At 41.2% G+C, this 15,657-nt stretch overlaps 2 protein-coding genes across 2 annotated transcripts; both read left to right on the forward strand.

Moving 5' to 3' along the window:
• The first annotated feature begins 156 nt into the window (after positions 1 to 156).
• On the forward strand, positions 157 to 7,148 carry mthfd2 (methylenetetrahydrofolate dehydrogenase (NADP+ dependent) 2, methenyltetrahydrofolate cyclohydrolase). Its single transcript, XM_064937237.1, has 8 exons — positions 157 to 384; positions 2,349 to 2,533; positions 2,753 to 2,875; positions 3,131 to 3,283; positions 3,395 to 3,502; positions 3,698 to 3,790; positions 5,689 to 5,814; positions 5,926 to 7,148. The coding sequence occupies exons 1-8, from the start codon at positions 305 to 307 to the stop codon at positions 6,072 to 6,074; spliced, it is 1,017 nt and encodes a 338-aa protein (XP_064793309.1). The 5' UTR covers positions 157 to 304; the 3' UTR covers positions 6,075 to 7,148.
• A 342-nt stretch (positions 7,149 to 7,490) lies between these two features.
• On the forward strand, positions 7,491 to 9,447 carry arl6ip4 (ADP-ribosylation factor-like 6 interacting protein 4). The gene is made up of 5 exons (XM_064937238.1): positions 7,491 to 7,865; positions 8,036 to 8,380; positions 8,519 to 8,636; positions 8,737 to 8,806; positions 8,920 to 9,447. The coding sequence occupies exons 1-5, from the start codon at positions 7,676 to 7,678 to the stop codon at positions 8,974 to 8,976; spliced, it is 780 nt and encodes a 259-aa protein (XP_064793310.1). The 5' UTR covers positions 7,491 to 7,675; the 3' UTR covers positions 8,977 to 9,447.
• The last annotated feature ends 6,210 nt before the right edge of the window (positions 9,448 to 15,657 follow it).

Raw genomic sequence — 15,657 nt, forward strand, 5'->3', positions numbered from 1 at the left:
GAACTCAAACTAGTCAAGGATAGTTTTTCAGAACATAAACCAGGGTAGTGAGTGAGGGAAAATGAAAGTACTACACCACCGGGTTGGGCAGCTTTGCATTTAGAGGTGTGGCCCTTTTGCCTGGAAACTGACGTATGTACAATGTGCGGGCGGGGGGACTTCAGCCTTTATAACATCTCGAGCCTTCTCAATCTTTTTCACAGACGGTGGTCTGTCTGTCAGACTCGGTTTGCTTCATCTTTCAATCTCCCTCACTTTTCTCTCCCCCTTTCACGTTGTTGGATTACGTAGCCTATCAGTAAACATGGCAACGCTGAGAGCTCTGAGAAAATTATGCCAGCAATCGCAGCATCAAGTGTGTAGTCTACATATGTCAGCATCAAGGTATGTATTAGTAATCCTATATAATTACGATATCAAATAGATTATTGTTATGTATCTATCTTGGTGGACTATGATAGGTTGCTTTCTATATGAAATGCTCCCTCTTCTTTTTGAAGGTAACCTACCAGGTATTAATTTCCTTCTTGTCTATGGCACTTTCCTTTGTTTGTTTTCTATTTGTCACTGTATCCCGGTATTTTACCGTCTCTGTGGATACAACGTTGCTGATTGTGCACTGAGGACAATTATGTAACGTTTTAAACGAAACATTGTAGCGAAGAGTGGTATTGAATCAATGATCGTCTTAATGCGCCCCTAACGTTATGCCGGTATCATTGCAGTGCTGCATGGCTGATGAAATCGCACAGAGCACTTGCATAAAGGCAGGCCAGTTCCCATTGGGGTTCACCAAACAACTAAAGTGAAGAGTATTCAGACAGTTGTTACCAATGGGGGTCACAAACCAACTAAAGCATCAGTATTCAGACAGTAGTGTTTTATATCATGTGTTTAAACAACTCTCTCTCACTCTCTCTTATATTTATTTATTTATATTTATATATATATATATATATATATATATAATATATATATATATATATAAACCTAGCTTTTGCAGACATTTTTTTCCCTTCAACTGTCTGCCTAAATGTATTTGATTAATTCCATGTTTAATTTGAGGCATGCCTTGCTGCAGCACGTTACTGAAGAGAATTAATATCCCAGACATCTAGAAACACAAACTGCCTGTGTATGCACTGTGACTATGCACATGACTAACATCACAACTGATTTAGCCACTTAAGTCAGCACAGATGAGTCTCATTTGGACCGTGCACTGTATTGAGTAGAAGGTTAGGGTCAACATAGGACAGTGTTTGTTTTTTCAGAACAGTTTCCTATCATCACTTCAGATGAGCAAAGCCTACTTTATAAAACCATAACACCAAACAAGTTTCTTTTTTTTTTCTATTTACATTTCACACTCAGGACAAAGCCCATACTTGGAAACAGAGCTAGCACAGACTTGCTGATAGGTAATTAGGAAATGGCTTGGGTTCTAGTTCAGAGCTGAAGGTATTGATTATTTGGGTCTGCTGACAGTCCTTTCCCTGTCATGGTACTGGCACTGTGTGAAGGATAACTAGTCTGGGAGGAAAGGTAGCACAACTTATGTCCTTTATCCTGTCCGAGACTAACTAATCATTAACATGGTCTGTGGACAACTGTTTGCTGAAAACTCAACACATTTACAACAAGGTTGTTCTCTTATGGAGACCAAAAAACAAAAACAAAAAAAACATTATGTTCATGCTTTGTGTGCACATTGGAAGCTGGCAGTGGGGGTGTTGTCAAATGTCATGCCCTGATGGGGTCTCTTCCAGGACTTGCTATTGTGGCCCCAATGAAGAGCTGAATGTTTCTGTGGTTGTTTAATTACTCATGATAGAATCAAGGGATGGTTACATCACTGAGGATGGCTCATTACTCCTCTGGTATTACTCCTCTGTGTGCATGCTTTTACATAAGGGATTTTATCTAGTTTAACACATTGAAAATGAAATGTGAGCAGCACTCAGGTTTCATCTTCACCCGCTCCGTTCTGCGCTCCACAATGAGTCCAACAACTTGGCTTGAAGGCCAGGGGTTCCAAGAAGTTTATTTAATAGCATGGGCCACAGTGTAACTCATGTATTGGTATTTTTAGCCACCACACTCCTCATGCATGGGTAACACCAGGAGCCCTGTACATGGTTTGACTGTACTTGGCCATCGCTGGCGTATGGGGAACCCTACATAGTTGCCTACCAGCACTCCTTGCTGGCTGACTGCCATACACACTCACTTTGGGATTGACAACTAGTCTGCAGGACTAAAAATCACATGCCAACCCCAGTGTATACTTTTTCCTGACAGTTTACATGTTCCTCTAACATCTGCCTCTCTGCTCTCTGGTTCTCCAGACAGGAAGCAGTGGTCATCTCAGGCAGGAAGTTGGCCCGTCAGATCCGGGAGGAGGCCAGGGCCGATGTTGAACAGTGGGTCTCCACTGGCAATCGGAGACCCCACCTGAGCGTGGTCCTTGTAGGAGATCATGCAGCCAGTCACTCTTACGTCCTGAATAAGACCCGAGCTGCAGCTGATGTTGGTATGTAAACACACACACACACACACACGTTACCTGTGCTAGAGATAAACTCTGTTGCACAACAGTGTACATACTTGACTAAGAAACTATTCTATGAGTGTTCAATGGGGCTTTCTAATTCCCTCTTTCTTCCTGTTCACCATCATTCTCTCTGTCAGTGTTTATATTTATCTGGGATAGAATGGGTTCATAATTCCTCCCTCTTTTCCTTCTCTGCAGGTATCAGCAGTGAGACCATCCTGAAACCCTCCTGTATCTCTGAGGATGAACTCATGGACCTGATCTACAAACTCAACACAGACCACCGGGTGGACGGCCTGCTGGTGCAACTGCCTCTGCCAGGTAAGGAGTGGCTTTAGGGTGAGGAGACAATGCATGTTGTTGGAAAGGGCAGTTGGGTAGGGGAGTTATTGCTCTTGGTGAGCAAACAGTTATACAACCTTTTGTAGACAAAGAAATAATGACAGTTTGAAGCTGTTTTTAATATTTATAGCTAATACTTGCATATCCCTGAGTGGTTTGGCCTTTGGCCTATTTACTGTAGAACAGCCATTTACATACTGTCTTGTAAACATCATTCCCACGGTCTTCTCACAGAACACATTGACGAACGACGCGTCTGTAATGCTGTGTTCCCTGGCAAGGATGTGGATGGCTTCCACGTGGTCAATGTAGGCCGCATGTGCCTGGACCAGTCCACCATGCTGCCTGCCACTCCCTGGGGAGTCTGGGAAATCATCAAACGTACAGGTGAGGTAGTGGGAGGGGAGCTCTCACCTCCCTCTGTTATATGAATGCAATCAGACTGTTATGGGGGCAAAATACTAACTCTGTCACTGACTGTTCATTCCCGTTTCCCAGGAATTCCTACCCTTGGGAAGAATGTTGTGGTGGCGGGACGCTCCAAGAATGTGGGCATGCCCATTGCCATGTTGCTGCATTCAGATGGGCGTCATGAGAGGCCTGGGGGTGAGTCTGGATGATTTAGGGGCTACAGTGATAGGGTGTATGCTATATCATTTCAATTATTATTAATTATGTAAAAGTAGATTAACAATGGGTAATAGAGATAATACTGAGTTTTCACTTAAGCTGAAATTATGAAGTTGAAAATGGAATATGTGGATCATGGCCCTCACATTTACTTATTTTTTGATTCTGCAGGTGATGCCACAGTCACCATCTCTCACCGTTACACACCAAAGGATCAGCTCCGTCAGCACACAAGAATTGCAGACATCGTTGTTGCTGCTGCAGGTATGGATCATCTCTTATTGAGGATATATTGTTACCTTGTCTACTACCTGTCTCTCGCTTATTTGTAAGTTTCTCATCTGTGACTAAGAGCAACTAGCTGGCTCATAGAGCTATTTTGTATCTCTTGAGTATATTGTCCTGGGTGGGTCTCTTAAGGCACGGACACACAGGTAGCGTTTGCAGGCAGAGAGTACTTAACAAACCAACTTTGAAAGGTGACACTCATTTACTGCATTTCTATACAATTAAACAAAATGTAAATGCTATTTGGAGAGCAGCAAATGACCACAGCCACTATCACTATGGCTGCTGTAGGTTCATTCACCTCAGTCGATCTACAAAAAAATACATAGCCTATTAGTTATACAATTGTAATGTTATACCTCTGAAAGGGGGAAAATATGAGAAGTTTCACACTGACAAGTAGCATCATCGATGAAACACACACATGAAACACACAGGCACACATATATATGTACTTTAAAAAAAAACTATTTTGTTTGCATTTTATATTAGGCCTATATGGAAGAGTTTCGTATTGAAGCATATCTTGATTTTTTTTTTATAAGTTCCAAACTTGTTTGAAAAGATTAGTACAGGTTCTCAACTGACCCCACATGGGGCCCAACCCCACATTTGGGAACCACTGTACTAACCTCTCTCTGTCTCCTCTGCTTCCTCCTGCATGCCTTGCAGCCTGCCTCAGCCTCACCAGTGAGCGCCACATCACTATCTGTCTCAGTAGCCTACTCTCTGTAAAGCAAAGTTATTATGGGAACTTACAGTAGTAGTGTATTTTTTGCTCCTGCTGAGGTAGGCTCCGTTTAACGTTAGCTTCTTACTTCCTCCTTCTAGCAGGCGAAGTAATTCTAGTCAGAGCCCTTCAACGTTACTGCAATAGAAGTCTCTGCCGGCAGATAGCCAGCCACCTGTCTGACATATCTATAAGAGACTTTAGCAGTTGTGCACTCATTCTCCGGGAGTCGGTTTGTGTTTGTTTGGAGGATGTCTGTAGACACGGCAGGAGTCGCAGGATGGTTTTAAAATGGCCTTTTGTCCGGCATCTCGCAAGCTGGGGTAGTTGGTTTCACCTCGGCCTGTGCCTTGAGAGGGTGGAGTTATCCATTTGAGAGAGTGCTGAATGTGCTGCTAAAAAAGGCTTATCCGGGGGACAGGCGAACAAAACGAGAAATAAATGTTCATGATTCCACTCGTTTGCAAAGAGGCAGGTGCAATTTAGAACTCATTCAGATCAAGAATATAAACGTTCTGAGCTTTGCTCAATGCTGGGAGCAAAATGCAGATATTGATTGTCTTTATTGTGTACAATATATATTATTTAAAAAAATATATAAAATTAGAAAAAATGGGGGGCCTCCTGGGTGGCGCAGTGGCCAAAGGCGCTGTACTGCAGCCACCAGAGACCCTGGTGCCCAGGCTCCGTTGCAACCGGGATGTCCGTGGGGCGACGCACAATTGGCCTAGCGTTGTCCCGGTTAGGGAGGGCTTGGCCGGTAGGGATATCCTTGTCTCATCGCGCACCAGCGACTCCTGTGGCGGGCCGGGCGCAGTGCACGCTAACCAAGGTTGCCAGGTGCACGGTGTTTCCTCCAACACATTGGTGCGGCTGGCTTCCAGGTTGGATGCAGTGCTGTGTTAAGAAGCAGTGCGGCTTGGTTGGGTTGTGAACCGGAGGACACATGACTTTCAACCTTCGTCTCTCCCGAGTTGTAGCGATGAGACTAGATAGTAGCTACTAACAATTGGATACCACAAAATTGGGGAGAGAAGGGGGTAAAAAAAAAAAAAAAAAAATTCTTTCGAAAAAATGACTTACAACCATGGGTGCGGTGTGTGTGTTGTCCCTTACTACCCTCTAAACCCTCTCCTAATCTCAGGGATTCCAAACCTCATCACTGCAGACATGATCAAAGAAGGAGCAGCCGTCATTGATGTTGGAATAAACAGAGTGCATGACCCTCTGACTGGCAAGGACAGACTTGTAGGGGACGTGGATTTTGAAGGTACGAGTTTCTAATCGAGACAGCAATTTGTCTATCAGTCCTAAAATGGACTGTGTTCTTGCACACATTTTCTCTGCTACATGTTCTCACCCTTTATCACTCCTTTTGTAGGTGTGAGGCAAAAGGCTAGCTTCATTACCCCAGTGCCTGGAGGAGTAGGACCCATGACAGTGGCCATGCTTATGAAGAACACCATCAAGGCAGCTAAGAACCTCCTGCTGACTCCCTCTGAGAGTATCCGCATGGTAGCCTCTTCATAACAGTGACACATTCCAACCCCCCCACCCCTCCACTTTTAACTCTGAGCAACTTGGCGAACTTCCTTGCACACAGACATGGATGGAAACTTGATAGCTTTAAGGTTGCTGGTAGCTTACACTTACATAACCTCTACCCGCCATTTCAGAATGTTACAACTCACCCATGCAGCTACTACATATTTATTTTTTGCTAGACTTTATTTTTTCTCATGTCATTTTTATGAGACCTTTTGGTTGTAAGTGAATTTGAACTACCTGTGTGTTTATTTATTTCAATGCATTCATTTATCAAATATGTCAAATGCATACAAAATTGCAAGGGGAACCAGTCAATTTCAATTAGCAAAAAATAGACCCTTACATAGATATACTATTAAATGAATTATAACATCCTTATTCTATGGGCAGTTTTGTCTATCTCCCATCTCTACAATACCTTTTAGATCAGGGATGGGCAACTTTGATGGGGGTGGGGGTCACAAATAAATCTGCTCATCACGAGGGGCCGCATTTGATTGTGAGTCTGCATACCCACATCCAACCACCACCAAGATAAGTTTAGATTGCTAAAGTTTGTTTAATGGCCCGCTATCTAATCAATTTTAGATGACATGGGATAATTCACTGACATAAGAGAACTGCTGATGCACAACCAAATTTCAAAATGTACCTTGTGTATTCTCAGTGCTTGACTTAGGCAGGAGCTCACCAGAGCTGCGCACTGACACCTTAAGTGTTCTACTGCTTAAGCTCCTGTTCCTCTTAGAATATTAGCTCAAAAGTATTGTGGAGCTCCTGCATCTAAATATAAACAGTACCGGCACCCAAAATGAACCGGCACCTATTTTAGTCCGAGTCAAACAATGTGCATTCTACTATTCTAACTCGCAACAGTAGAAAATAAATAAAAGGCTATTCCTGCTTTAGGTCACACTAGCACTGTGAGCTAAGAGAGTTAAGAGCTAGTTATGAAATGTCAGCAACAAACAAGTCTGTTAAACACCATAACATTTACATTTGTTTTCAAAAATGACTTTGTAAAAATTATTTTGAAATAAAATTTTATTGCAAATGGATGGTCTTCATGTTTATTTGGATGAACAGGTGCTTATAGCTTAGCTCTGCAACAGACACATCAATCTTACTATGATATATAATTTCCATTGTAAAGATTGCAGGTAGGTTACATTTGTATAGGAATGATACAAAATATCACAATACATTACCTTTGACCCTCTACTTCAACCCTCAGAGGTGATACATAGTTTTGAGTATGATACACATCTTGATTTTATATCACAGTCTCATAAAATAAAAATGTTTATTCAGGTAATTCATTGCCAATATGATAGGCGGCCCATCAAAGTCTATGATCAGTGTGCAAGAGGACAACAATGTGAAGCGGACACACTTCCTAACGACCCGGAAATGCACGGGGGAATAAAAACAGCTGCACAACCTATTTATCTGGGGTGGACATGTTTTGTCGCCACTTATTTTCAGCTATAGTTAGCAAAGTATTTCTAAATTGATTTACAGAATCTCCAGTACAGTTTTAAAGGAATACGATTAATTGATTGCCCTAGCATACATTTTCGACTATGGAGCGCAGTAGATCGCGCGACAGTTCCGCGGATAAGACCAAGAGCACGAGCAGACAAGTCGGAGAGAAAAAAATTTCCAAGAAGAAAAAGCGAAGACATTCCTCTTCTTCGTCTTCCTCATCGTCCAGCAGCAGTGCGAGTCCGACCCCTTCAAAGAAAGCCTCACGTTCCCTCAGCAAGAGCCAAGGTTTTCTTGACTCAATTATTAAATCACACGTAGTTGTAGATAGCAAACATTACACACCTATGTGTACCACTTCACATCCTCACATACAGATATCTAATGTCAGAGAATAAGATAATGAAATATCTTTGTATGTCTATCAATTTTACAATGTATACATTTGTCTGCTTCAGATCGGAAAGGGAAGAAGAAAATGAAAAAAAGAAGTTCCTCATCTTCCTCGTCAAGCTCTTCTTCATCCTCCTCATCCTCCTCATCAAGTGATGAAAAGTCCAAAAGGAAGGAAAGGAAAAGGAAAAAATTCAAGAAGAAGTTAAAGAAGAAGAAAAGAAAGTTGAAGAAAGAGATGAAATTGGAGAAGAAGAAAAAGAAGAAGATAAAGAAATTGGAAGAAAGAAGAGCATCCTTGCTTGTAGATTTGATGCCCCCTCCAGCCCCCCCTCAGCCTGTAGGCACCACCCCCCAGCCCTTCCTGGAGTTGTGGCAGAGTGATGATTGCACAGAAGATCATGGACCAGGTATGTTGGTCTCATATTTTGTTATATGTCGTCAATAGCTAATGTTTATTTGTTAACTAGCGAAACAAGGAATGGACGATGAAACCAGATATAAAGCTGAGCAGATGGATGGATGTTTTGTTTTTGTCCATTCTGTAGCAATGACGGATGAGCAAAAAGCCAGGCTATCCACAAAGAGACCCTTAACAAAGGAGGAGTATGAAGCCAAGCAGAGTGTCATCCGCAGGGTGGTAGACCTTGAGACTGGACGCACCAGGTAGACCAACGCTATATACAACAGTGTTTCTATGGTTCGGTCATTTCTATCTTTATATGGGTGTGTGCTGGTTTGTATTACCTCTGTTTTTGTTTTTCAGGCTGATAAGGGGAGAGGGAGAGATCATTGAGGAGATTGTCAGTAAAGAGAGACACAAAGACATCAACAAGGTAAATGGAAAATCATCAAAGACCATGCAGCTATGTGTGCTTTTAGGGGGTTAAAAGTGTTTTCCTCTACCTATAAAAATGTCTACCTAACACTTGCTCTCCTCTCGTTACAGCAAGCCACAAAGGGAGACGGAAACTCCTTTCAGAAGAAACTAGGACTGAACAGGTAGAGGGTCTCCCCCTGATGTAAAGGCTATGGTAGGAAGGAGACATCTATACTATTCTGTATAGATAGGACAGAAGAATAGGTCTCCAGTTAGTTGTGCTGTGCATCATTTTTACATGACAGGATCCCTACATGTCTCCAAAATGAAAATCAACCCTTTCTGTGCCTATCTATGATTGTACTGTGAGTGTGACTCAATCAAATACATCATTTTTGGCCACATTTTTTGTTTAATTGTTCAAATTAAATGTAATGAAATTAAATTTGTATTTTAGTTGACCGGCATCCTTTCATCACAATTCACTTTGGAATTTCTCTGAATGTATCAGAAATTCAGAACGGCCATGATGGCCAACTGTCAATTTAATTCATATTCAATTCAATTAAACATGCATTCAAACTGACCCCCAAAACAGTCAACTGTAATGCTATTTACTTTTTTACAATGTAATAAAGTATTTTTCTTAGATAATTATCCTTGACCATTGCTGTGTGCATCAGGTATTTACTATTTCAGTTACAGGTTTAAAACCTAATCTTACACCCGACATTAAAATAATTTACAGACAAGAAACCACACATTTAATTTATGTTCTTCATACTTACTTTTTATACACTGTATATGTAAACACAGGGAATTGGTAAATAAAACTGTCAAACTTTGGAGTAACACAAAGTATATTGATACTGTTTATACCAAGCTTTAACAAAGCCAAGGTATTGGGACATTTTTACATCCAGGGTAAGGTCATTTTGATGTGATCAAATTGTCAGCATTGCCATTTCAAAAAGAGTGTAAGATGAAACCTGTTTTTCAGCACAGAGTTCAAGTAGTTTTATTTAATATATTCCTATGTACATTTATACTATTTCCCTGGGGATGAAACCAACCAACCACAAGTCATACCAAAGTCTCATTGGAAATAATGGCCCCTTTCAGTGACCATACAGCAAATTCTATTGGAGGATTATTCCATGGAGGCATGAGTCAGACCACTGAAACAGAGAATTTAAGGCAAAAAGGGAAATGTACTGTAAGGCCTCTGGTAATATATCATCTGTATATCAATATATCATAATATCTGCATCTGCCAGTAGCAGAACTATGGGGAATGTCTTTGTCCAGATGTGTCTGAGTTTAACTGATGATTGCACAATATCTTTACATTCTTGGGGTGTCAATGTCCAGTTGACTGACACAGTATCTCTGGAGCAGGACGATGCTTTAAAGAGCAGCCATGTAATAATTGTTAGAGGGGTGTATGTTTTCTTTTAGCTGGATGTGCTACCCAGTCTTCTCCAATTTCACTGTTAGGATGCACAGAAAGACTCAGTGTTGTCTACAGAGAAATCCATATGGGTTGCCCATAGACTTTAAAAAAAGGTCAAGCATATCATATGAACAGTGACTTGTAGCCCAAAGTATCAGTTACAACGGCATTGCTTCACAACACAAGCCCTTCCAGCTCAACTGACTGCATCCTTTACCCTGCCTGTTGCATGTTCATGTGTATTTGGGGCGATGCTTTCTGGGTCACCCTGAAATATGTCTATAGTAGGGCAATGGACAGGAATAGCATGATCTCATATTATATGTATGAGATGAATTGGTGGTAAAGCAAGGATTCTAGAACATTGGGTTCACAATAGTCTCATGTACACCTTGTTCTAACATGTGAGTTGTGTGATCCAATCACTCTTAATGTTAGTCGTGTCTACTAGAGATGGGACGATAAATGGTCGGTTTCGATAATATTCAGTTTATCGAGGACTGATAACGCTAAGTAGCCTTTACTAGAGGAATGGGAAGTTGTAATGAAATAGGCCTGTCTGCTAATATTGCCAATGGAACAATTGATAACATTCAAAGTTGTAGGGGTAGTTGACAGGGTAAAGTAATTACTGGTGCTTATACATTTCATTCAACTTATCGTTATCGTGATAATTTAGTCAATTTATCGTAATATAGATTTTTGTCCATATCGCGCAGCTCTAGTGTCCGTATTGTGACCAGATTAGCTGATGCCTCCCTGTATGCAAAGTATTTGAGAGATATTCTTTCAAAATACATTTATCTTTACATTTATTTACTGATGCCATAAGTCACTTGTGCTACCTGTCAATGATTTTAGAGGCTGGCATAATGATTTAAATGGTTTGACCATCCGTATCTGCTTTCGATTGATTGATATCCAGTCACAGTGCGTGCCTTACTACCTCCGGAGGGGGTAAGATCAGGAAGATCTGATCACAATGTGTCTTTTAATAGTCTACACCCATCTGAAAATGTGGGCACAATCAGAATGTGGACCCTGGATCACGCCAGAAATGTAATGACCATTCAACCAAGATCCCATTTGTCTAAACAATCATCATGTGCTTTGAAAATGTTTCTACCCGTATGTCTCATCACACGGCACCTAGACATTTTGTGAGTGTGTTAGCACGAGGTTTTGCCTCTGCTGCTGCATGTGCCTGCTTAACTGATTGTCAATGCATTGTGGCATTCTTTCTATATGCTGGATCTGCTGCTGTGGCATGATTGTGGGTAATATTGCACCTTCTCACTAACATTTCAGTACTCCGTGGTCCATTACAGTCATAGTTCTACACAGTTTTGAAACAGGGAAGAAGTAAACATCATTTGCATGAATTAACCTAAGATTAATCACTAACTCTATTGTATGTTCCTTCTTTCCAAAGCATATTATTACAAATATCTACAGACTTTTCAATCGGAGGCATCAACAAATAACTCCGAACTGAACCTAAATACTATTGTCTATGTGCTCAATAACATTGAATGCCTCATTTACAGCTCAGGAAGTGATTGACTTTCAAAATACACTATATATACAAAAGTATGTAGACACCCCTTCAAATTAGTGTCTTCGGCTATTTCAGCCATACCCGTTGCTGACAGGTGTAGAAAATTGAGTAAACAGCCATGCAATCTCCATAGACAAACCTTCACACAAGTCAGTTCGTCAAATCTCTGCCCTGCTAGAGCTGCTCCGGTCAACTAAGTGCTGTTATTGTGAAGGGGAAACGTCAAGGACTAACAACGGCTCAGCCGCGAAGTGGTAGGCCACACAAGCTCACAAGAACGGGGCCTCCGAGTGCTAGAGCGTGTAGAACGTAAAAATCGAATCAAACTGTTCGTCGGGAGCTTTATGAAATAGGTTTTGCCTAAAATCACCATGCGCAATGCCAAGAGTCGGCTGGTGTGGTGTAAAGCTTTGGCAACGCGTACTCTGGAGTGATGAATCACGCTTCACTATCTGGTAGTCAGACAGATGAATCAGGGTTTGGCGGTCGCCAGGACAACGTTACTTGCCAAAATGCATAGTGCCAACTGTAAATTTTGGTGGAGGAGTAATAATGGTCTGGGGCTGTTTTTCATGGTTTGGGATTGGTCCCTTAGTTCCAGTGAAGGGATATCTTAACTCTACAGCATACAATGACATTCTAGACGATTCAGTGCTTCCAACTTCGTGGCAACAGTTTAGGGATGACCCTTTCCTGTTTCAGCATGACAATGCCCCCGTGCACAAAGCAAGGTCCATATAGAAATGGTTTGTCGAGATCGGTGTGGTAGAAGTTGACTGGCCTGCACAGAGCCCTGAACTCAACCCCATTGAACACCTTTGGGATGAATTGGAACGCCGACTGCGAGCCAGGCCTAATTGCCCAACATCAGTGCCCAACCTCACTAATGCTCTTGTGGCTGAATGGACGCAATGTTCCAACATTTAAGTGGGAAGCCTTCCCAGAAGAATAGAGGCTATTATAGCAGCAAAGGGGGGACCAACTCCATATCAATGCCCACGATTTTGGAATGAGATGTTTGACGAGCAGGTGTCAACATGCATTTAGTCATGTAGTGGATATCTTAATAAACATATGACACATTAAGATAGCAGATACATTAACACAAGTCTTGCCATTTGCATGATCAGTCGATGTGGTAGAAATGCAATATTATGCAAGACAAATACCCCTGCTGTGTATTGGCTGCTGCGGATGATTGCATGAGATACGAACATAAAAAATGAAACACTATGTAGTTAGAAGAAATAAAACAATTTGTTTTTCTTTTCACAAAAAATGAATATATACATTTATATCTATGTATCCTGTTAAATAATAATAAAAAGGTGTATCCTGAATGTGTATCTCCTCAGTGTGAAGAGGATACCAGAGAATTGCCCCTTGGTAGGCCTGACCTCAGCTCTACATACAATATTATATCCAAGCCTCGGTTATCTTCAACTATACCATCAATCAACCCAAACAAGGTCCACAGAGCAGTTTCAATCTGTCTCAACAGACAAGTTTGCCCTGCAAGTGTTATACATAAATATACTTTGTTGTATAGGCAATGATTACAGTGGACTATAATGTAACATGTTCTGTATGATAAAACAGACAATGATTGGGGTCTCAACTGTAATCAAAGGGCAATTGGTATACAGACTTGAGTATTGCAGCTGCTGAAGCACTGCTATAATTCTATTTTGGCTGTATGTGTGTGATTCTGGAGACTGTAGACTGTGTCATGGTGCAGGGAGGATACAACCCACCTGCATAACCCAGGGTGGGAGATGGGGAACATGGATCTATCAGGAGTTAAACCAAACTGGCAGCATGAGGACGCTGGAGTCCAGGAGACACACTGTGTATATCGATATGGTATTAAAGACATATAGGATGAATATGATAAATAAAAACTAGAACAATATGCAACTCGGAAACCGTCCAAGTCTCTTTCTTTAGGAGTCTCTTCCTATTGTTGGCCAGAGGTTTGTTTGTGTATTGTGCATGCATGTTCCTTGCTTAAATAAGATGCTTCTTAAACGGCTTTTCTCCATTGTGTCAATGTCCGAAGAAAAAAAGAGACATTGCCTCCGCCTGTGGTTGTTTTTGTTGATTCAGGTATATTGATGGTGTTGCTTTAATAAAGACTGGTTCGTAGCACCAAAGTTTTTCAATGCTGTATAGATGTGGCAAAGAGATCAATGGAATTTGACCAAAACATTGGAAACACCACACATACACAACCCCCCCTTCCCAATCTCCTCATTGTTGCCCTTCAAAATGAACCTACATTTATGCTATTGTTTATACATGTATTTAACACAATGTTGGGGTAAAATTTAGCAATAAGGCCCGAGGGGGTGTGGTACAGTTGAAGTTGGAAGTTTACATACACTTAGGTTGTAGTTATAAAAAAAACTTGTTTGTCAACCACTCCACAAATGTCTTGTTAACAAACTAGAGTTTTGGCAAGTCGGTTAAGACATCGACTTTGTGCATGACACAAGTCATTTTTACAACAATTGTTTACAGACAGATTATTTCACTTATAATTCACTGTATCACAATTTCAGTGGGTCAGAAGTTTACATAAACTAAGTTGACTGTGCCTTTAAACAGATTGGAAAATTCCAGAAAATGTCATGGCTTTAGAAGCTTCTGATAGGCTAATTGACATCATTTGAGTCAATTGGATCTGTACCTGTGGATGTATTTCAAGGCCTACCTTCAAACTCAGTGCCTCTTTGCTTGACATCATATGAAAATCAAAAGAAATCAGCCAAGACCTCAGAAACAAAGTGTAGACCTCCACAAGTCTGGTTCATACTTGGGAGCAATTTCCAAACTCCTGAAGGTACCACGTTCATCTGTACAAACAATAGTACGCAAGTATAAACACCATGGGACCACAAAGCCGTTGTACCACTCAGGAAGGAGACGCGCTCTGTCTCCTAGAGATGAACGTACTTTGGTATGAAAAGTGCAAATCAATCCCAGAACAACAGCAAAGGACCTTGTGAAGATGCTGGAGGAAACAGGTATCTATATCCACAGTAAAACGAGTCCTATATCGACATAACCTGAAAGGCCACTCAGCAAGGAAGAAGCCACTGCTCCAAACTGCCATTAAAAAAAACAACAACTACGGTTTGCAACTGCACACGGGGACCAATATCGTACTTTTTGGAGAAATGTCCTCTGGTTTGATGAAACAAAAATAGAGCTGTTTGGCCATAATGACCATTGTTACAGTGAGGGAAAAAAGTATTTGATCCCCTGCTGATTTTGTACGTTTGCCCACTGACAAAAAAATGATCGGTCTATAATTTTAATGGTAGGTTTATTTGAACAGTGAGAGAGAGAATAACAACACAAAAATCCAGAAAAACGCATGTCAAAAATGTTTTGAATTGATTTGCATTTTAATGAGGGAAATAAGTATTTGATCCCCTCTCAATCAGAAAGATTTCTGGCTCCCAGGTGTCTTTTATACAGGTAACGAGCTGAGATTAGGAGCACACTCATAAAGGGAGTGCTCCTAATCTCAGCTTGTTACCTGTATAAAAGACATCTATCCACAGAAGCAATCAATCAATCAATCAGATTCCAAACTCTCCACCATGGCCAAGACCAAAGAGCTCTCCAAGGATGTCAGGGACAAGATTGTAGACCTACACAAGGCCGGAATGGGCTACAAGACCATCACCAAGCTGCTTGGTGAGAAGGTGACAACAGTTGATGTGATTATTCACAAATGGAAGAAACACAAAATAACTGTCAATCTCCCTCGGCCTGGGGCTCCATGCAAGATCTCACCTCGTGTAGTTGCAATGATCATGAGAACGGTGAGGAATCAGCACAGAACTAC

The sequence above is a fragment of the Oncorhynchus masou genome, chromosome 25, assembly GCF_036934945.1.
Source record: "Oncorhynchus masou masou isolate Uvic2021 chromosome 25, UVic_Omas_1.1, whole genome shotgun sequence".
NCBI classification, from domain to species: Eukaryota; Metazoa; Chordata; class Actinopteri; order Salmoniformes; family Salmonidae; genus Oncorhynchus; species Oncorhynchus masou.

Excerpts from the sequence above, each read along its gene's own strand:
- mthfd2 (XM_064937237.1), top strand. The coding sequence starts at position 305 with ATGGCAACGCTGAGAGCTCTGAGAAAATTATGCCAGCAATCGCAGCAT. Across the intron at positions 3,284-3,394 it reads GGAAATCATCAAACGTACAG|GAATTCCTACCCTTGGGAAG; the intron begins GTGAGGTAGTGG and ends CCCGTTTCCCAG. Across the intron at positions 3,503-3,697 it reads GCGTCATGAGAGGCCTGGGG|GTGATGCCACAGTCACCATC; the intron begins GTGAGTCTGGAT and ends TTGATTCTGCAG.
- arl6ip4 (XM_064937238.1), top strand. The coding sequence starts at position 7,676 with ATGGAGCGCAGTAGATCGCGCGACAGTTCCGCGGATAAGACCAAGAGC. Across the intron at positions 7,866-8,035 it reads TTCCCTCAGCAAGAGCCAAG|ATCGGAAAGGGAAGAAGAAA; the intron begins GTTTTCTTGACT and ends TGTCTGCTTCAG. Across the intron at positions 8,807-8,919 it reads GACACAAAGACATCAACAAG|CAAGCCACAAAGGGAGACGG; the intron begins GTAAATGGAAAA and ends CTCTCGTTACAG.